Source organism: Leuresthes tenuis, unplaced genomic scaffold (genome assembly GCF_036924035.1).
Source record: "Leuresthes tenuis unplaced genomic scaffold, fLeuTen1.0.hap1 SCAF_15, whole genome shotgun sequence".
Taxonomy (NCBI): Eukaryota; Metazoa; Chordata; class Actinopteri; order Atheriniformes; family Atherinopsidae; genus Leuresthes; species Leuresthes tenuis.
The window spans coordinates 18,372,654-18,394,894 of NW_027325369.1; the positions used below are offsets into that span (position 1 = coordinate 18,372,654).

General features: G+C 42.1%; 2 protein-coding genes and 1 non-coding gene across 6 annotated transcripts in view; all 3 read right to left on the reverse strand.

Moving 5' to 3' along the window:
* pcnt (pericentrin) overlaps window positions 1–11,083 on the reverse strand; it is a 34,960-nt gene extending 23,877 nt beyond the window's left edge. For 2 of the 4 annotated variants that reach the window (XM_072365740.1, XM_072365741.1), the window contains exons 1-15: window positions 10,895–11,083; window positions 9,532–9,561; window positions 6,873–7,049; window positions 6,235–6,378; window positions 5,349–5,498; window positions 4,339–5,255; window positions 3,863–4,216; window positions 2,611–3,028; window positions 2,090–2,506; window positions 1,786–2,001; window positions 1,557–1,652; window positions 1,303–1,446; window positions 807–1,062; window positions 543–622; window positions 164–452 (exon numbers count right to left, since the gene is read on the reverse strand). In XM_072365740.1, the coding sequence (XP_072221841.1) occupies window positions 164–452; window positions 543–622; window positions 807–1,062; window positions 1,303–1,446; window positions 1,557–1,652; window positions 1,786–2,001; window positions 2,090–2,506; window positions 2,611–3,028; window positions 3,863–4,216; window positions 4,339–5,255; window positions 5,349–5,498; window positions 6,235–6,378; window positions 6,873–7,049; window positions 9,532–9,561; window positions 10,895–10,942 (3,736 nt within the window). In that variant the 5' untranslated portion in view covers window positions 10,943–11,083. The remainder of the gene's footprint in view (window positions 1–163; window positions 453–542; window positions 623–806; window positions 1,063–1,302; window positions 1,447–1,556; window positions 1,653–1,785; window positions 2,002–2,089; window positions 2,507–2,610; window positions 3,029–3,862; window positions 4,217–4,338; window positions 5,256–5,348; window positions 5,499–6,234; window positions 6,379–6,872; window positions 7,050–9,531; window positions 9,562–10,894) is intronic. The other 2 variants (XM_072365742.1, XM_072365743.1) reach the window with 1 other exon arrangement.
* Window positions 11,084–11,929: 846 nt separating this feature from the next.
* Window positions 11,930–12,002, reverse strand: trnak-uuu (transfer RNA lysine (anticodon UUU)). Its single transcript has one exon. It is a non-coding gene; the product is annotated as a tRNA-Lys (tRNA).
* Window positions 12,003–12,190: 188 nt separating this feature from the next.
* Window positions 12,191–20,972, reverse strand: LOC140270108 (autophagy-related protein 9A-like). The gene is made up of 20 exons (XM_072365197.1): window positions 20,764–20,972; window positions 20,425–20,480; window positions 19,756–19,903; window positions 19,616–19,659; window positions 19,434–19,498; window positions 19,126–19,275; window positions 18,875–19,016; window positions 18,588–18,728; window positions 17,501–17,621; window positions 17,163–17,338; window positions 16,951–17,073; window positions 16,498–16,685; window positions 15,957–16,110; window positions 15,425–15,604; window positions 15,120–15,326; window positions 14,794–15,017; window positions 14,535–14,652; window positions 14,165–14,435; window positions 13,668–13,813; window positions 12,191–13,570 (listed from the first exon to the last, which is right to left on the reverse strand). Exons 3-20 carry the CDS (start codon window positions 19,856–19,858, stop codon window positions 13,562–13,564), a joined length of 2,562 nt encoding a protein of 853 aa, XP_072221298.1. The 5' UTR covers window positions 19,859–19,903; window positions 20,425–20,480; window positions 20,764–20,972; the 3' UTR covers window positions 12,191–13,561.
* Between the last annotated feature and the right edge of the window lie 1,269 nt (window positions 20,973–22,241).

Below are 22,241 nucleotides of genomic sequence, written 5' to 3' on the forward strand. Positions count from 1 at the left end.
AAGAAATAACAAATTAAAACACATATGCATAAAATACAGTGAGTAATGTTAACTAGAAATGGCAACGACTGGAGGGAAGGCTAAATGCTGCTGCAGAAGACGGATTAAAAACAGTTGTCATTATTAAAATGTTGATTAGCAGTAACTATGGGACGCAACTCACAGACAGCAGCATCTCTGTCAGCCCAGGCTTGTTTTAGCTCCTCCTGTAGTTTCCGAGCCTGCTCCATACTGGAAGCTTGGAGTTCTTCCAGCCTTGCCTGTGTGTCCCGTAGCTCTGACTCAGTCTGGGACAGAGCTGCATTGGCTTCGGCTAAGGCTTTGCTGGTCTCTGTGAGGGTGGCCTGGGTGCTGTTCAGTTCCGTCTTGGTGGCGGTGAGACTGTTCTGGATGTTTGAGAGAGACCTTTGTAAGTTTGCCTCTGCCTCCGTCTCCCATTGTTCTCTTAGAGCCTAAGAAAAATTGCAATATCTTTTAATATTTCAAATCACAGACCTGCAGGACAAAAATATAACGTGTATAGAAATGTAATAAAGTTTTACCTGCATATCTGTGGCCTGCTTTTCGTCCATGGAAGCCCTCTCCTGAGCAAGACGAGCCTCCCACTGCTGCGTCAAATCATCTGAACATACAAACGCACAAAAGATTTGTCAGGTCCAAAAATTCGAAGGCAACAGCCATCATTCCACGCTGCTTTTATTGAGCAGCCTACTAAAAAAACGAGAATAATTCACACAAAGCCATAATGCTCCACAGAGCTTCCATGAGAAAACACTGAACTGAGAACCACTCTCGTTCGAACTCACTCATCTCCTGTAGGTGCAGCTCATGCCGTCTCTCCTGCTCCTCCTGACTCTGCCGTTTGATCTCGTCTCGATCCGACTGATGACGGGCCTGCAGGAGTGCACTTTCCTGGTCAAATGCCTCCCGCATAGAGGACCGGACTTTGCTAAGAGCAGACTCCTGCTCCTGCTCCAGGTTTACCTGAGAGCCCTCCAGCTGGGACATGTGGACTGTGGTTAAGCTTCGATGCAAGGCTTCAAGTTCAAAGGTCTTCTGGGCCTAAACACAAAGTACAGTTTGTGTGAGAGCTTTAGGCTTATATGTTAATGGCAAACTGCTCAGTAACATTACATTTACACTGCTGTTGTTACCACTTTCCTTCACAGCCATTTTAACAGGTCAAAATGAAAATAAATTGAATCTAATAATTATTAGTGGTGACTACAAAGCATGATAAAAGTTAGGGGGAAAATAAAAGCCATTTTGCTCAAAGCGTGTGTTTGTCTGTGCATAATATACTTGTGCCTGCAGCAGCTCGGCCTGGTGAGCTGCTTCCATGCTCTCCCTCAGCTCCAACGACACCTCCGTCCTCAGTTGATTAAGCTCCTCGGTGTGTTTGGCCGTCAGCTCCAATATCATTCTCTCATGCTCGCGTTCAGTTACCTAAAAAAAAAAAAAGGGCAATAATAAAAGCTAGGAAAGTATGCAGAAGATTGCAATAACATGCAAACACTTGATATATCCTAATAAGGTATGCAGCGGCCAATTGATACCTGCTTAATCAGGCTGATCTGTCGCTTCTGTTCTTCCTCCATTGTGACCTGCAGCTTCAGCAGTTCTCTCTCCAGGCGAGCATGTAACTCAGATATCTAGGCATTCATACAGGAACAACACATCAAAACACCTACAGCAAGGCTGTATAACTATTTTCATCATATAAAAACTGGAATACATAACGTCTCGAATCGCACGGGGACAATATTTACAGTTTGTAAACCCCACCTCTTGCTGATGTTTCTCCATCAGGTCTTTTTTCTCCAGTTGGTGGCAAGTTTTGAGCTTTTCTGCAGCTTCTTCCACAGCTAGGACCTGCTTCTCAAGGAGAGCCTTCACCTCCTCTTCCTTCTCCTTCATCTGCTCCTCCAACAGATGCGTTGTATTAAGGAGCTTTTCCTTTTCCTGCCTCTCGTCCTCCCATTTCTCCTTCTCTTCGGCCAACTTTAATATAATGTTGTACATCATGTTAATCAGCAGGCATGGTAACTTCAAACAGAAAAACAAATCACGTTATTATGACGTATCTCACCTCCGCATCCTTGGCTTTCAGTATGTGCTCAAACTGTTCAAGTTCCTCCTCTAGGACTTGTTCCATCTTTTTGATCTGTTCGTCCATCTGTTGTTCTTTTCTCTTGTCCTCCTCCCTCTGCTGCACAGACTGAGCCTGGGCCTCTTCCAAATGGGACAGGGTTTGTCTCAGACAGGACATTTGAGATTCCAGTTGGTTTTTCTCTTCTCTGACACGGTCCAGACTGTCACTGCTCTTCAATAGTTCTTGCTGCAGTCTCTCCACTTCTGTCTGGGCACTTAAAACCTGCACACGTGTGGTTTCGAGCTCTTTCAATAGGGTCTCGAGCTCGATCGTCCTTTGACTTAACAGGGCTGACGTGGTGTTATGTTCCATTTTTGTCTCTTCAAACTCTGATATGAGAGCCTTACAGTGAGCCTTTGAAAAAACAAAAAGAGCGAGGAAAAAGACATTTATTCAAAAGATATAAAAATATATCTATATTGTAACAAAGGTGTTAAAACAAAACTATTACAGAATACCTGTGATGTTTGCATTTGGATGTCATCGTTGAGCTTTGGGCTGTCTTTGGTAGAATCTGCAGACACGTTTATTTCCTGCAGAGACAATACCTGCATCTCCTGCTGATTTTGATTAGAGAAGAGAGCAGCTTTATCCTCTTTCTCCTCCTTTAGCTCTCCTGCCAGTTTATCTTCCTCCTCTGATGGAAAATGATCGGAGACGAGCAGGGAGGTTTCCGCATTGCTTTCAGCTCTTTGTCCCATCGACACCACTGCATTCTCCTCTTCTCGTTCTTCAAATAAGGCACCAAGTTCATTTTCATGGTCATCTTGCTCACGGGCTTGCGAGTTCAGCTCCTGCTCCATAAGTCTCCCCTTTTCTTTCTCTTCCTCAAGCTCCCAGAGAGCTTGCCTGAGCTCTTCTGTAACTTGGGCCCACCTAAACGTACAGGGATCATTTCAAAAGGTTTCACTGATCAGAGAATCAATCGATAGCTTTAGCAAAACAAGAGATGACACCAATAAAGATATCTCGTGTAAATTGATTAAAAAAATCTAAGAGCTTTAATTACTTAAAAGTATTATTAAACACGTTTTTTTTTTTGTTGAAAGGTGAAATTTCATTACTTCTGATGCACCCCAGTGCAAGAAAGACTTAATCTGACTCCAACATATATTTATTGTAGTCCCAACACCGAAGACACTTCTCTAGTCTTCTCCTTCTTTTTCTTTTCTTTCAGCCATTGGGATATTTGTCAGTTTAACAATTTCAGTTAAACTTTGTTGTTTGTTGGGCAAATTATCTGATATTTGACTCTAGAACACTTGCGTCAGGACATTGGAACAAACTTGCTGAGGCTGCCATCTTGAATGTTTTCCACTTGTGAATAATCTTTCTCACTGTAGCGTGATCAACTCCAAATGGTTTGAAATGGCCTTTTAACCCTCCCCAGATTGATGGGCAGCATCAATTACTTTCATAAGATTGCTGTTGGTGTCTTTCCTCCTTGGCATTGTGTTAACACACATCTGAATGCTCTAAACCAAAACTTATGCTTTTACAGAGGCCCTCACACTTTCTGATGATCAATTATCTATCATCTATGGAAGAAATACTTGTATTGGGTTTTTGTTCATCTGATGATCTACGGATGTCATTTTCAAAACGAGAAGATTTGCTTTCTCATCGTGTCCAAATACATAAAAGCTTAGAATTGAAAGAGGGTGCACTTTGTTCACATGACTGTATCCTAAAAATGACTAATTTCATTACCTGCTCCTTGCTTCCTCCAGTTCTTCCGCACTCTTGAGGACCTCTTCCTTTAACACATTCAAGTCCCGCTCCTTAAGAGCCAACTCTTCACGGAGCTCCCCACACTGCTGATTCAGCAGTTCTTTTTCCAAGTCTGTCTCCTCAAATGGCCGCTCTGACATCTGACTCAACCCCATTTCATCAGAACTGGAGTTATGAGGCCACTGGGAGAGGGGATGAGGACTAGAGTCACCAGCCTCTGGGGCAAAGTACTGCGAGCTGGTGATGTTTTCAATGTTGTCATTTTCTTCAAAGGGACGGTTTGAAATCGACAGAAGAGGCTGATCTCCAAACACTTCACTGTTCAATTCAAAACTGTTGAGAGACACAGACATATTAGGAGATTTAATTGCATGCCCGCAAAATAACAAGTAATGAAGCTCATAAGCACAAATGACATACAGATATTGTCACAATAAAGATGTAACTTCTCTCACCTGCAGTCTGCAGATATATCCAGCTGACTGCAGCGTTCAAGGCTTTCATTGACCATTGAAGATTGTGAGAGTGCAAAGGGGGCTGAAGACAAATAACGTTCCATCAAGATATCCCCAGGTACTGATGCATTCATAATCCCCTGATCAGTTCCACTTTCTTGATTGGCTTCATCTGTACTCATCCTATCAGAGCTAAATCCAGTTTTTGCTTGGTTCTGAAGGTTCTTTGAAGCTTTGAGGTGTTTGACCTCTTCCTCTCTCTTCTTAAGCTCTTGTTCCCTCTCGTCCAACAGTTGCCCGACACGTTCAATCTCCTCTCTGTGCTGCTCTTTGAGCCTCTTCATTTCCTCCTGCTGTCTACGTCTTTCCTCCTCAAGACTCTCGAGACGTAGAGCACAGTTTGAAACTTCTTCACCAAATCTCCTCTCCGAATATTCCTCTCCCTGAAGTCTTCTCCTCAGTTCCAGCACTTCTCTGTTTAGCTGCTCTTTCTCCTCTTTGTACTGCTGCATTTCAAGGCACCGAGTTTGGACTTGGCTTAACTGGGTCTGAAGGTTTCGCAGCTGTGCCTCCCTTTCCTGTCGCTCCTCTTCCCTCCCTTGCTTCTCCTTGTCCAGTAAATAAAGGACATGTTGGTTTTTCTTCATCTCCTCTTCTAGTTCGGCACATATGCGCTGGCCATTCTTCCTTTCTTCTTCCAGCTCCAATCTGAGCTTGTGCAGAATGGTGTCCATCTTTTTGTCATTGTCCATGCTGGAGCCTTCAGGATGTGGCTGAGAGCCAGAGCTTCCTGATCCATCCGATGGCGCCTCATTATGATTGATGTTTGTATCCTGGGACTGGCCATGGTGATGCTGCCGACAGTTAAGGACTTCAGCTCCTGTTTCACCTCTGATTCGTAGAAATTCTAAACTGGTCTGTATGAACAAACAATACAAAGCACATGAAGATGCAGTAGCTATAAGGAATTGCATCAAATTATGTAATTATTGTCAATCTGAGAGACAGACCTGCTGGAGCTGCTTCTGCAGTGCCTGAATCTGTCCAGCAAGCGATTGTGCCTCCAGTTGTACCTGGTCTCTACTTGCCAGGGCCTCTTGCAGGTTGGAGCTGAGTTTGGCAATTATTTCATTACGCTTCTCAACAGCTTGCTGTAATTGCTGTAGGTAAAACAGTGGAAGAGTCCGTTTTATATGCAAACAAGACAAACCCTCTCATACGTCCACATGCTTTGCTTAAAAGGTTGTGTAATACACAGAGTATAAAGCATATATTTCTTTCTTAGACCCACAGTATAGCTGCTCTTTAACCTCTTGGTTACACAGGAAACCAGCCATGTTATAAGCAGGATTATCGATGCACTACAAACTGTTACTGGAGGATACCATTAAGAAAATGTAGACCATAGAGAACCTCAAACATGGGGGCGCATCCAGTCATATTTGCCATGACTCGTCACCAACAGCCTGCATCTGGCAAACAGCTAACACCTGTTTCAGATGCAGGATACCTGCAACAGCCTTCTCCAAGACAACTTTTCTGTCCCTCTAATGTGTACCCAGGGCTTGTTACATTCCCCATGGGTTGATGAGAACACAGAAATCCACAAACGGCTCAAGTCCCCATATAAAGGTTAGGATTATAACCAAGTACATTACAGAATTCACTGCATTGAAATCTCTTTGCATTTGGAATCATACCCAAGCCTAGTTGAGGTTTTAGCAGCAGCACCTGAATTAAAGCCTAAAAGGAACTATTTGCAAGGTCAAATTACTGAGTTGTGTCTTTCAAAACAGCAAATTTGACATTTAATATGCACATTTAAATGAACAAAAATAAAATTCCTTTAAAAACCTATATAAAGATTTTAAACAGTAAATATCTTATTACTGATACCTTCAGCTGCTCTTTGCCAGTGAGTGCAGCGAGCTCCTCTTCTCTCAAGTCTTCCACAGGAGATGGGCTTCGCTCAGGAGACGGGGACCGATCTTTCCTGTGTTCATTCTGCTCATCCTGAGATTTCTCTGGCTTTCGGGCCTCCTAGAAGAATGACCCGTACTAGAATTAACCCTTAACTTTATCAATGTCAACCCAAATAAAGTGCTGCAAACATGTGAACTTCATGTAGTTGGTGAACCTTCCCTTTTGGAAAAAAAAAAAAAAAAAAAAGGCAGATGGTAGTGCTTTAGTTAATCCTGACAAGGTTGCCATGGCAACATGCCCTACAGGCAATGTGATGGGTAGTGACCCAGTTCTCTAATGTATGTTTATCAGACAGGGGGTCTGGACAACACATTAAACAAATAAATAAAAAAAGGAAAAAAAAATGCACAGAGCAAACCGAATTAGACAAACACAGGTCAGTCAACTACAGCGACTGGTATATAAACGTGTTAGAGATACAAAAGAGCAAAAATAAGTGCTGAAAACTAGATTTAATTAAAGCACTAATGTGACAGAAATCTAATTTCTTCAACCTTCTCTGCAAGTCCACTGACGCATGGCTGATAGTCTCTATGCAACCAGTGGCATACCTCATGGTTGGTCTTGCTGTTCAGCTCTGTGGCCTCGCCCGATGGAAGAGCCGATTCTATGGGTCCATCTTGCGCCGAGCTGTCATTCTTTGGGACAGTCTGACCCTTCCTCTTCTGCGTCTTTTTCGCCGCCCCCGCGCTGTCGCTTTTCGCCCGCTTCTGTCTGAAACTAGCAAGCTGCGCAGGAAGGACAGTGAGAGGTAGATGGACACATAGGTCAGGACCACAGAGCACCACCAAACTACCAGCATGGCGAAGCTCAGGGCTGAGAGGTGCAAAAGGGCTCGAGTCCAGATTTATAGAATCAAGATTAAAAACTTATAAAAAGGTAATCAATATGTTATGGTCTGTGACACCATCAAGCATAGTATTTATACACAGTAGAAATTGTTAATAGTCTGCAGTGTAGACAGGAATAAGAGTTGGAAGCACTTTTTTTGATGAGTCAGTTATGAAGGAAAAAAAAAAAAGCCACTGAAGCAAGAAGAAATCCCAAACCGAAACCCAAAATAGTCTACATGATAACCTGTGGAGATAAAGTTCAAAATGGGTCGAGGATGCTAAAAATTCTTTGACCTCTAGAGAACTGTAGCACGCCCGTGAGAAATGCAGATTTTAATGAGTCATGGATAACCTCAGCAGACCAAAGATAGAGCAAGGCAAAAAGAAAAATAGATTTTTTTTTTTTTTTAAAAAGGAGGAAAAAAAAAGAAGTACATCTGTCACTCTGCATCCTTCATCTTGCAGAAATGTCAAAATCAGAGATACACACTGGTTGACTGGAACTTTGAAGACAAAAAATACCCAGAATCTGTACTGAGAAGTTACTCCATAGATCAGAAAAAAAATAAAAAATATCAAGCCGTTATTTAGCTTAAACTCCAGAGGGATCGTTTTTTGGTAGCAATTCACCTCCGGCCACATCCCTTTGCAACACAATCCTCTTTTTATTGCCGCCTCTCTCTCCCGGACTGTTTCCTCTTTAAGCAGCTTTAAAAAAATAAAAAGCGTACAGCAATTCTCTTTGTGATAAGAGACTCACACAGAGCTCTCAATCAATATCTGACAATCAGTGATTGACTTCTTCTCTTGCTGGTGGTCAGATCTGTCAATTCCTCCTTATCGAGCCAGTTTCTCAGTGGTCCAAATGTAGATTCTAGTAGTCTGCCGGCAACAGTACAGTCTGCCCAACCTCTGAGTCTAAAACTTGCTGTTAAGCAAACGAACAGAGCAGAGGGATCTTCAAACTCTGTATAGAGGATGGAATACGTCTAAACCAAGGATAGAGGGTGGAGACTGTGAGATGCATTCACATGGAGAGGAGGAGACAGAGCTCTGTGTGGCAAGCAGCATCAGAGTGTGCATGCTCAATTCAATTTGAGATCACATGGTCCCGGAAGACCTACTTGTTGCTTTGTGCAATGAGTCACATACAAGATGCATGATTTCATTGTGTGCATCGATGATTTTTCTGATTGCGATATATGCTCGGGCTTAAAACCACATTGTAGGTTTTGCTTCACTTCAAACCCCGCCCCATCCTTCTGCCATCACCATATTCAGCACCTCCGCCTGCCACCAAACATCACTTCTCTGAAAGAAATCAGTCTGATGAGCTGCATTTACCTCAAGGCCACTTCTGCGTAAACAGCTAGCTGGAGTTGACTGAAGTGAAATCAGACGTGATTGGGCTGCTGTATGCTGCTACAATATTTTCAACCATGTCAACATCAAGACATGGAATGCAGTTGAGTTAAACAGTTCATTTAAGGTCTCTTTTGTCTCCTCTTTATACACGTGCCATGCGTTCATTGTGGTATAGAAATCAAGCCATCCGATGAAGCAAACAGACTGGGCAACTGACAGCCCTGCGTTGCCATAGCAACATCATCAGGGAGATTCAAGCACAACAATGTCAACCTTGTTAAATCTCATGGGACCAGTACACCACCTGATGGCCTGCGACCAGCATTACAGGGTGCATATTTTAGGTTCTCCAATCAGTACTGGAAAATACATTCCAGGTTGACATTGTTGATCATTCAAAAATGCACGATTTACAACAGTGTACGATTCTTCCGTGAGAGACGGGTTTGCCTGTCAAACGTTGATAACAATCAAAACATGGTGCAGAAAAGCGGAAGAGTCAGTCGGCCTGTCACAACAACCATTTTGTTTGGACAATGTATTCCCCCCAGAAATAAATGCAATCAACAGCAACTGTCATCTCAATACCTACTGATTTCACCGATACCATTTAAAATTGTAAAGCAAGTGCATTATTTCAAAGAGCAGTTACTTTACTTAAAAATGTTCAGATCTATTAGAGTCTGCACTTCAGCTTCTCTGCTCCAAAACAAATGAAGAGCATGTGAGAATAGAGAGAGAAGCAAGTCGACCAGAAATATCAATAAAATATGTCAGATAAATTCCATCTGCAACATTCTTAAACAGACACTAATGTACGATATTAAGCTCAACAGTTACCGAGGTTATGTCAAAACATCATATGATGAATAGAATAATTATTGTGACAGGCCTAAACACAAGAGGAAAAATAAGAGGACAGAAATCATAAATCACAAAGTAATAAAGTATCAGCAACCCAAAATCCCAACAAAATGCCAAAGGTCCGCCAGTCACCACTTTCAATACTTACCGACTGGCTTCGAGGCATGTTGGATGAATTCTGTTATAAGAAATATAAATGTTTCAGTGAGTTATCTGTGGATATTATGCATCGTATGTATATACTGCTCTAATATATTGCATGTGTCGCACTATGAGATGGAAATAGACTAAAACCTAATTAGCTGAACAGGTTATAAGGTTTAATAGGTAGGTTTTTGAAAATGTAGTTCGTCATTAATACAGCAAAGTCATTCTTGACTGTTGGCCCATTACTAATGTGCCCTCCCACTGGATGTTTGCCCTTTATGAAGACACCATGATACAATTTCACACACCAGTGAAGAGCACACCATATTGTACGGCCTCTCTGTAATGATCTCCCATCATTTCTTGTGAATGCTCCTAAGAACTAAAAGCACGTTACAAAACAAGGGTTACCACAACAAAAACTGGATTTAAGCCACCATGTGCCAACTGGCCAGCTTCAGCAGGTCTTGGTATTGAGTTTACCGATCTTAAACAGTATTTCCTACCCAAGACATCACTTTGATGATGGTGTCTAACACGTTAGCCAATGAGCTCAATCAGGTTGGGTTATACGGTCTGAATTCTCATCCTCAAACCTTCCAGGAACTCTTTCACCCCCGTGGATGGAAAGTGATGAAAGTGATCATAACAATTTTGCATAGAAAAAATGTGCAGGGATCTTTCTCTAACATGGCAAGTGGACCTAAACCATGTAGCAAAATAAACCCCAACATCACCCGGCTACAAGGATACAAGACTCGTTCAATGGACCGGTTCAAGTTTTTCCCCATAAATCTGTCACTCATCTTAATGCTACTTGATCAAACAGTTTTTGAAGGAAGAGGTTCAATAATAAAGTGGCCAATGTCCAAGATTTATAGCGGGAACTCTCAGTAAATTATCTAATCTTTTTTCAAGGCTTTGCCATAACTATGGGTAGTCACAAACCACGTTTATGTGTCGGTAAACTGGCGTTGTGGGTAAGAGTAATATTGGCTGTTGAAAAATGTACCATTTGAATACTCTTTAGTAAAAAATAATTGAAAATAACACATATTGTTAACTAAGTTAATATTTCTGACATTGATGGACTCATAATAACTCATATAATAGACGATAAGATGTATTAGTCCACCAACCTACTTCAAAAATAGATCACGTTTGCTAACCCTGGAGAATAATCAAACTGCGGCAGACTGCGATGGGAATACCTGTAACCAACCCAGCAGGAATATAAGCCACGACAAACGTAAACTGTTCTCTGAAGTGGATGCAGATAGCTAGGACCAACGCAAAGCTATGACAAAAGAGTTTGCTAACTGATAGCATTAAGTGTTAGCATGCGTTAATTGTTAACAACAAACCTTGGCTCTCCCTGCTTCTACTTTCCTTCTCCGTTCATCTTCATCCATGACTTGGTTTAGATACAGCAGCCAAAAGAATAATATACATGTCCCAACAGAATTGTAAAACACAAAAGATCCTCAATTAAAAAAACTTAGCTGAAACAAAATGTTTGAACCTCTTAGATTCAACTGTCAACAGATAATATTCAATATGGCCGCCAAGACGGTTCAACTCCGCCCTTATCGAGTTTCCTTGAATAAACGGTCCAATCAAATCGTGACGTTCTAAACCTCCAGCCAATGGAATTTTCGTCTAGTTAGTTATTTACTGGACGAAAATAAGCATAAGCACCGCCTATCAAGTTCATAAATCAAAGCAAGAATGTGACTGACCAATTAGATTTCTGCGTCAGGCTTGCATTCTTGGATTGACATCCCCTTTAACCAACCAAAGTAAGTAACTATCTGTCACACCTCTACTGTACTGTGTTTTGAATGTACAGAATCTTTCAGTGAGGAGTTTCAAGTACGGTTTCCATCCAGGGCAACGACGGTGGTTTTTTCATCGTGTTTTTGTTTTCTATTGTTTTGTGAAATGCTGTATTTTCTGAAATGTCACATCAGTTTCTGAAATGTTAAGGACATTTTTTGTTTGTTTGTAAGACAACATAGCATAGAAACAGACGGGGAAGAAGTATAGTAGTATTGCTCCTCTTTGGAGCCCCCCTCTGGCCACGGTGGTCAACATGTAAACTCATGGGGGAATAAATACACCTCTTGAATTTCGCAAAGATTTTCCGTGCTATTACGATATCCACCGATTGCATTTACGTTTATCTGTTATTTAAGTTGGTGGCGTCTCAGAGCTACATAAGACGTATTCTGTTTTTCAAATGTTGCACTATCCAACGACACCGCAGTGAGCGCGGATCTCGGAAAAAGTATACGTGTTACTAAAAGTCAAACAATAAAAGTCAGTGTCACTTAGCCTTGGGGCAACTAGTTTGATTAAATTCTGTATAGGACTTAAAAATAAAAAATAAAAAATATCATCGCCCGAACAGGGACTTGAACCCTGGACCCTCAGATTAAAAGTCTGATGCTCTACCGACTGAGCTATCCGGGCTCTGCCTCGCATCTGCACAATTTACAAGTTGAGTATGCTGTTGACATGACGTTGTGGGTTCACAAAGTCAAGTGTACAAAGGACTCTTGGGCTTTATCTTAATTCTAAATTCATAATTAAGTCGTATCTAGATGGATTACTAGTCATTATAATTAGCTTGTTTATAAATTTACAGACTACACCAAAAATGATAGCTGTGTCTTTAATAGATGAATTTACAATTGTACAAAGTAGTATTATACAGAATCCGTAAAACAAAAATCGACAGTAACCACTAAAATTTACTGCACTGAATCACTGCATCGTTCATCTTTGCATTCCTTCAGAAGGATGACAGAATTTCTCAATCCCAAACCCATTCCCACACTTAGTGCGGTTGTTAATCGTACACTTGATTCCCAACATGGCACATCTCTTTGATAAATAAAATAACTTAAAAATGTATATAAGAAAATACACAATCAAAGTCAAGTGGCACCCTCTGTATTAACAAATTATTAAAGTGCATAATTCTTCATTTAATAAATTGGCTTACTGATATGGAAACAGAGAAATATCATGCTGTGATTAGGTTGGATGTGGTAATCTAGTTTAAACTCTTCAGAGAAATGCGTAGATGATGTTCATGCACTTGCAGTTGGGACCTCTTTAAATGGCAGAGAATTAACATTATGTGCTTAAAACTGTCTCCCTTTTTTAACTGAACCCTTTAAGCAAGTATTTAAGACAAATTAACGGTAAACAAGCAAAAATCGGGTGACATCAGATTAAAATATGCTGAAATATAGCCTCTCTGACAACACGTTGAGGAATGCTGGCCTTGCAGTTGTGAGAATCTGATCATTTCACTTCACAGTGCATGTGTGTATGCAGAAAGCAGCTGCTCTGTACAATTAACCTTTTAAACACAAATCTATCTGTGCAAACTGAACCAGCCTTGGAAAAAGCCTTGAGAACATTTTAGAAAATTCACTTCTAAAGAAATAAATGCAGAGAGAATTAAAACATAATGTAATTTAAAAGTAGAAGCTGGATGTTTTTGTCACTTGAAGCTCTCGGTTAAAGAGGCTAAATGCAAATCACAAGGTGTCATATGCATTCTCCTGCTATTTAGCGCAAGAACAGATATACATAATGAAAGTCCGCGTGTTAGCCATTCTTAATTTGCACATTTGCCAAACTGTTGGCATCACACTCTTCGTGGAGCAACACTGCATGCACTTTCATTTTGGAATCCTTTGACATTATAAACATGTTTAGTGTGATGTTTCTTATGGCTACAAGAAATAACTTGATCCTCTACGTCCTCTTCCAGACAGATGTTTACCCTGTCTGCCTGTTTAGGCTTGTAAAAAAAGTCATAATGATTTATGGATGTCATAAACCGGATGATTTCACTACTTGAGTGTTTGAAGGGATTGCCATGAACCCCTTACACAGTTCCATCTTCATCTGTGCGAGGATTGGGTCAGTCCAGGGGAAGGGTTTGGACGAGGATGAGGATGTGAGTTGGAATATCTGTGGAAGGTAGGCTGCAGATAGCTATTCACATGGCTTGATTATGCAACCTGAAGTGACAAAAAGAGGAGCATATATATCCATTATCTTACAGCACAAACAAGCAAAGTAGCATTGTTACTCCTGTCACACACAAAGATCATTCACCTTGTGTATGCGAGGAGGCATTTCATCCTCTGAACTCTCCTCTGGAAGAGGCTCATGGTGTTTCGGTGCTGCTTGACCGTCCTCTGCCCACCCACCCATGGGCACACGGGCCAACCTTGAAACCTTTCCTCCTGCACCAAAATGGTCTGAAACCCAGACGCAAACACAAAGTGGTTCACAAAGATCAGAACTGAACACAGATTTGTATAGCACCAGCCGAGCCAAACCCCAACCATGAGAAACAACTATAAAACAACTGAGCACCCGTCTTCTGAGCCAGTGTAAGATCCACTGACAATTGAAACTGAACTACCCTTTTAAACTAGGGTTTTACACATATTTCCCATCTTTTTTCAAGGTACTGCATCTCCGAAAGAATGTAAGAGTCATTTGTAGGTATAACAATGCAGCACGGAGTGCACACCCACGGAGAGAGCCAAAACATATTGTGTTAAGTTTTAAAAAGCAATTATGTTCCAAAGAAAAAAAAAAGACACCTGTGCTCGGTCCACTGTGGCGCCGCTGACTGCTGCTCGGTGGCTTCGGCCCTTCCTGGCCAGTGGAGGTACCGCTGTTGGCTGAGACTGAGGTGGGAATGGCACTTGGACTGGGAACCGTGGTGGGGAAAGTGTGTGAGCGTGGGAAGTTTCTAGAGTGAGTATTGGGCTCGCTCCTTACTTCATCTGGGACGCTGTCACTGCTTTCATCGCTCTCCTGTCTGTGCCACGTGTGACGGGACAGCTCGGCACGAGACTGCTGCTTATGGAGCTTCGGGAAAAGAAAACGGGACAGAGTTGAATGGGCTGATGAAGGGAGAGGATTTGTCAAGTAATTTCTCAAACATTTCGCAAACACACACAGGTTTACCTCATGCATGTAAAGTGCATGGATGCTCATTTCAGTGGAGGCATACTCTGACAAGACCAAACTGGTAAACTGACCCTCCCACGCACTGCTGCCTGAGCTCACAGTTCGGGCATCGGTCCTAATGGGAAGACCAAAAGGAGGGGATGAGAAAGGCGAAAAACGGAATCTACATTTTGCATTTAAAATCGCAATCAAATCTCATTAGGACGTTGCAGCCTTAAAAAGGTGTCGAAGCAATTCAGAGAGGACGCTAACTTACCCAGAACCTGTCATTGCTTTGCTGGTTACACCACTGGCTCGATGAGCAGCACTCAAACTGCCTCTCAGATGAAGACTGCTGCTGATTGGGGAAAGAGAGCGCAAAGCAGACGCTCCATCGCTTAGACCAGCTGCTGCATGATTGGTCAAAGAGCTGTCGCGGCCAAAATGTACAGAAGCCAGTGTGGAGGGGCCTGCCACGAGGTTTGCGACAAGACTTCTTGGCTACAAGAAAGAGAGCGAACAAGAGAGTAAAATCAATACCTCTGAAGGGGTTAGATACGACCGCTGTGATAGTTGGGCACAGATCCTGGTGCATCATCCTACTTCAGACTCTGACAAGGAGGGCGAATGTGTTTCAGCTCCTGTGGCCTCTCTGTGAACTCTTTCTTTCAACTGGCTGATGAAGTGAGTGGTCTCTAAAGGAGGCTGCCAGTGGGGGTTGGTGATGGCAAAGTGCATCAGTGATAGCTCTGTCTTCCCATCTTCAGCCTGTTGGTAGATAGACGCCTCCGTCTTCCCCTCTGACATCCACTGCAGAACGAAGATCAAACACTAATCACTCATCTGCATACCAGCCCAGACATTTGCATGCTTGTAAATGTGTGTTCATCTGCGAGTCAGTCCCTTACCGCTGGATGTCCATGCTGTCTGATGTCCATCTGGGCAAAGGAGCAGGTGTCTCCAACCCCTACGACCTCCACAGTGAAGTTCCTGAAGAAATCAATGATCTCCAGAGACTTCCTCCTCAGGCAGAAGATGAGGATGATGGGCGTCACCACTGGGCTTAGTAGCTCCTCTAGAATGAACACCTGGAAGCAAACAAGTGAAAAAGTCGTAAGCACACAAAAAGTATTCCAGAAATGTGCTATGAAAATGACAGTAGAGGGTAAATCTTCCTACAAAAAACTGCAATATCACTCGTCTCAGTGAGATACGAATACGAATAACAGTGAGTGCATCAGTGAAAGATGCAGCTTGTACTCAGACAACATTCTATTGGAAAGAAATGTAAGTATTGAATGTGTAAAATTAAATGTCAGTACAGGTTTTGATAATATCACTGATTCTACTGTAAATAAGCAATATCTTTACACTGGTATAACTTATATGATGCTGCTATCACACGTAACATGTTTTACAAGTTATTTTTCTTTTACTCACTGCTTTGTACTGAAAAAGCTGTGAGAACTGGTCTCGGGTCTCATATCTATGCGCATTGCCCTGCCAGTGGTCAGGCATGTAGTGGATATGAGCCAGGATGACCCGCAACAGCTGCTCAGGACAGAACACCATGTGCTTATCAGGAATAAATGACCTGAGGAGAGTCACGGAGATGAAAGAAAACACACTGAACATACGAAAAAATATGAGGTCAACACGTTCAAGTCACTAATTACAGTTCCGGGCAGCTTTAAAAGAACAATAAAGAAATAGCTCATGGTCGATGGCAAACATAAGAAAGTGAGACAAGTCTTGGATTCATGATTTCTATTTGCAACTGACCTTTTAACACATCAGTTTTATAAAGATGGAAAACACTTGTGGAAAACCAGTGATTTATTTCATACATTTTGTTCATAAAGTTGCACCGATTAGCTGCAGCGAGCCATTCTAACGGTATAATAAACGTAATTCAATTGATCGTGAACGTGGATATTGACAGGCGACAATAACTGGTACAAAGCGTGGCGCTGCCTCTTACCTACACACTGTGATGCACACTCCAAGCAGCGTTATTGATGAGAGAACATGTTCCACTGCGAGAACATCCTCGTCATAGATTGTTAGGGCGATGAGGACTGCCAGGAGAGACCCCGCGAAAAAAGCTACATTTTTGGCAACCACTGTCAGCAGAGGTGAAAGGAAACAGTTCATGTACTTGGATGCAGCCTGAAAAAATGCAAACAAAGGAGAGAAAGAGAGAAACAATGACGAACCCGGCTTAAAAATGAACTCTTCAGACAATGAATGAGTGTGCGGTTGTAACATAATAAGTATAACACAGAACCGTCTCAGTATTAGTGAAATTTGCATTGCCTTGTTTAAGATTACTCTGTATCTCTCTCTTTTTTCCACAATGGGTTATAGATTTATGAAAAAGCCTGATTTGTGGTCCTTGTGCAGAAATGGGCTGGGAATGAGGTGATGCACTGACCTTGTAGCCTTTGCTGAGGCGTGACATGAGTTCGTGGTCGAGCTCGTTGAAATGACGCAGGTAACATCGGCCATAAAGAGACCAGCATCTCGCCCCCAAAGAACCAGGCTCCCGCTTGATCACCTACATGCATGCACATAAACTCTACTGTCATGACTGATGAAAGCGAAAGGAAATCGTTAAGACTTTTGACACGAGTGTGAGCCATTTACCTCAGTGTAACTGAAGAAGGCGTAAAGAATCTGCCACACAAGAATGACCGGACACAGCAGCAGATTGGCAATGCCAATCCACAGGATGCGAGATGCAAGCCTGTCTGCAAGCTCAAGCCTGTTGCCTCCTCTCTTATACTCTGGTTTCAGACTCCATTCATTCTCAAAAAGAGAACCTACAGATAAAGGGAAAAAAAACTTCTCACAGGCATGCGCAGACATGCTAAAGTACATGTGCACATATGTAAACACACCAATTTACCATCAAAGATCATTAATCCAATGCAAGACATCGGCCTGTAAGAGATAATCAAAGCAAACACACACTTCAAACACACCTGGCCCCCAAAAGAAGATGAGCTCAAAGTTGTATTTGAGACCCCGAGTGTAAAACACACAATCCCCAAGGACAGGAAGCCGAAAGCGAACAGGAAGGAGCGATTTATTCACCATGGCAACCTAGAAGAGAGCAGGAAGAAAGGTTTGGTATGAGGTCACGAGGGCTGTAAAGTCCTAGTCGACTTATTGGTCGATACGTTCTGGGTCGACCAAAATTCTGATTGGTCAATTTTTTGCCCTGTTCATTTCATACAGTCTATGGTTAATTTCATCAGGAGGAAAGTACCAAGTGCTAATGGGGGTGTTTTCAGAGCACCCCTGTTTCACAGGTAAAAGCCTGTCTTCAGAGAACACCCCCCCTTGTTTTCACTATTATGGATTAGCCCAACCCACTAGAGACAGGTCGACTGAAGAACTTCCACGTTATTCTACGTCCGGTGGTTTGCTGAATATTTATTTTTATTTTGAGCGTTTCATTTACAGTGAGTCCATCCATGTCGAAGACATCAGCAGTGTGGCAAAAAAGTCGAATGCATATCACAGCTCAACTACAGACATGGCGTAATATTTCATTATCATAGGCTATTAATATAATTTTAAACATATTTCAATATTTTAGTCTAATAATCGTCTATTCGTGCTATAACTGCAGACGCACCCGCCCGCAACAACGGCAGCATCCCTCAGATGCACCCGGACCACGCTGGATGTTAAGCCTCCTCTATCGTAATGCAGCAATGCACAGCTTTGCACTTGTCTTGATCTGGGATGTTTGATAAAGATCATTTTCCCTGAATTGCCTTTTATGTTTAACTGCCTTCTTGTGCTGGTATCAGTATATTTTCGACATTTATGGCATATTATATTGCGCAGATGCACGTGATGCAAAATGCTGTCAGAACCGTCAGACTCGAGTTTGCCCTCCGCCTCCCGATTAGTCGATTTTTAGTCGAAATTTCAGGGTTTCAGTCGGATTTCTTTGGTTGATTCCAGCCCTAGAGGTCACAGCATTTACTTGAAATGAGCTGTGTCGAACAGCTCAGCAGCCAGACAGTCACATCAACATAACATAAGAAATGTACGCACCATGTAGTTTTTGAAACGGAGGATGCGGTGGTAAATATCAAGCTCTGTCAGTTCCTTTTTATGGATGCAAATCTGGTGCTCCTTCTGGATCTCAACTATCCTGGCCTGAACTTCCTGCCATGTTGCATAGGGAAGCTCTGACTGGAGCACAAAGACACACCGTTTGTGAATACACTAAACATTACTGGATGTATTTAATGTCAATACAGCGAGCTTTCACATTACCAACATCCTGCTAAAAATAATTTAAAATAAATAACAAGCTGACATTCACTTGTCTGTCTCACCATAGTCATCTTGAGGGCATTGATGTAGAAGGATTGAATCTCCCAGTAGCAGCAAACATTGTAGATGAACTTGACTAAGCGATGTAGCCAAAACACCCCAGAGATGGTCAGCACAAAGATCATAAAGGCATTGTGTCGGATACTGGGAGAGGAAAAATGTACATGTATCATTCGTAGACAAACTCTATATTCAGCACTGTTAACAACACTGCTTTAATATAGATAATGGAGCTGTGGTGCAACAGACTCACCGCGCACTGCAGACATCCATTGGGAGAAATGCATCAGGCAAGGTGACTTTAGATGAATCGGTGTGATTTACAAACTTGTTGGCAAAGAGGACGTCATAATCCACACAGTTAGCTAGGAACACTGTGAAGCCAACCACAAACAGCAACTGACTGCACGGAGAGAGGCAAAAAGAAGGGGGAGATGGAAGGAAAAACGTAGGGAGGAATGGAAAGCATGAAAGCATACGTGTAAGAGGGGTTGAACACCACAGATGCAAGTCAGATAGGCTACAAGAAGTGCTTATATTTATGATGGATTATATACATACACCAGCTCAAAGAACTCTCCCATAAGCATGCAGGTGAATCCATTCTTCTGGTGAAGGTTATAGACGTAATGCAAATTAAGGAAAATTGTGAGTGCATCAAGAATCTATTTCAAAATCAGAGACAGTACAGTTTCAAAACACAGCACTCAAGCTGTCCATGGCAAAATTATATAAAAGGATATTCTCTGGAAAAACAGGTCCAGGTTTTCTATGTGGTGCCACTGGGCTGCAAAAGATTCATTTCAGATCAGTACGTATGTTGTTAGGCAACATGGGGGCGTATTCGTGCACAAGCTGGTGTTTTTGTGTGTGTGCATCTTACATTTGGTTCCTTCAGGCACATGCATCAACAGGTTCTCCTCTCCAGGGGGAGAATCACTGTAGGACGCTTCCAGGCGCTGGTACTCTGTGTCAAAGTGTGCCATAGTGACAGCAGCTTCACCGACTCACAGAGCAGCCACTGCTACAGACTGGAGAGATGAGTGGAAGGAAAGAGGGATGAAAACACAAAGAGCAGTTAAAAAACAACGGTTTACACTTTATGTTTCCATTAACAGGTTTTTTAATATAAAACATGGCCAGGGAAGCATTTTACAATGCTAACAATTGTGGAGTAACCCTATAATACATGCCCCTGTCACTAAGAAACTAAAATCAACAGATCAAATTAAACTAAAACTCTATATACTGACAAAGGTTCTGTCTCAATGCCCTGTTAAGCTGCATCTATGACATACACAACCAAGAGCTTCTAGGTTGATGATAATACAACAGGAAGTACACAAAGCCACGGATGGCATTCTGACTTAACTATATTCAAATTGAATTTTGACGAGGAAAAAGAAATAAAGAAAGTAAGACACAAGGCATGAGGGAACCACAATATTAACTGCCAAAAAAAAAGCAACAACTCCTCCAGATTAGCTTTTTTTTATACCTCTCATGAGCTCTCATATATCCAAGGCAGGTGAATGCAGGAATTCAGACTTACATCCATTTTAGTACAGTGCGTCCCGTGCATCTCTGGCGGCTGCTCAACATTTCCAGCTGCAAGTAAACGAAAGAAATCAGCGACCTCTTTTTTTTTCTTAGAACTGCTGTCTTCTTGTCTGACATGAACACAAGACAGTGACGAAGATACCAGTGTTTCACTGCAACAAACACAGCGGCACAGAGCTAAGGACAGAAAACGTCACGGATAACTGCAGTTTGGCGAGTGGTTGTTCGATAATATTAATTATCTGTGACACATCGGCGCACAGAGCCAACACAGAACTGATTCAGACGGTGTTGTTGTCGTGGTTTGACAAAACAGGCCCGCCTCACTCACCAAAAATATGTCACCTCCTGAATCCCGTAGCATGAAGTCTTAGTCGTCTGATTCTTGTGCCTCCACCGTGTCGGTCTGTAACAGTGAATGTCCGGAGATGTATCTATTGTTTTTGATAACTCTATTATTTTCGTTTCCTTCGGCCTTTTTCTCGAAGTCAGATACGAGCCAGTTTCATTTTCGAAACAGCTAACAACGTGACGTATGTCACGGCTGACGGACAGAGGCATTATCTAATCAGAAAAGGATTTCGCCAGAGTTGAAAAGAAATAGCCAATCAGACGTGAACAAAGGCGGGCCCAGAGTGGGTTACTTTGTAGCAGAAACGCCCTGTTATGAGCCACTCTCCCTCACTTCTTTTATTTTCTTAAACGGCTATTTACTACCACCTTCTGGTAGTTTTGTAGTACTACAACAATCAGAAGTGTCGTTAACTATCAATATAAGCATGCGAGCTATTCATGATAACTCAAATAGGGTGGTGGGTGGAAGCACCGTGAAAATCAAGTTTTTTATTAGTCCATTGCCTTGAATACCAGCCAACCAGCAGCGAGAGAAGCCACTCAGGTAAGCTTAAGAATCTTTATCTGGGAAACTCCCTGTCTGATGTAGTGGTTATGAATATCAGAGCAACACAAGCGACTTTCCTCTTCACCATACACCTCAGATTCTCTCTACAACTCTGAGTCATGCCACAAGCAGAAGTTCTCTGATGACTCTGCAGGGGAGGGGTGTATTAGAGACTTTCCAACTTTGGTGGTCAAGTTTATGAGAGGTAATATTGCTGAAATAATCTGCTCCTCAATTTCACCAAGAGCAGGGAGATTTAGGTCAACTTTTGGAAGGACATGATCTCTGACTAAGCTGATTAACATACATCTGAACAACGGACTAAACTGGAGGAACAACACGCTGTACAAGAAGACGATGAACAGACTTTGTTTCGTAAGGGAGCTCAGATCCTTCAATGAGTGCAGGGAGATATTGATCTATCTGTCTATCTATGCATCTAACCATTTACAGCTGTTGTAGCTTTTACAGTAGCAGAGAAGGTAAACACTTCCACCCCCATAAAAGGATAACAAAGTGATGAATTGCAAATTGTTAATGAATTAGTATTCACTTGACCATATGTTATATGATAGTCAAGTATCTTCTTTGAAAGATTATGAGAAACGTATGCCCCCTTGAAATAAAGCATATTGGGTTTGAAACAAAAAGGCTCAATTTTGCCCGATATCTGCCCCTCTCAGGTCTTATAACCATGTGTTTTATTGTCCATGCTGCCGCTAAAGGATACATATAGTCTCTTAGTTCTTATTTGGATATGCACCATATATCAACGAGCATACAGTTAATGAGGTGCAGGAGCTGACTCCACAGTACCAAAAGGATGCTCTGCAAAGCCAAGCTCACCTTCTGTCGCTCTCAGCCTTGATGAATATTCATATCTGATTGTTAAGCCTTGGTAGCAACAG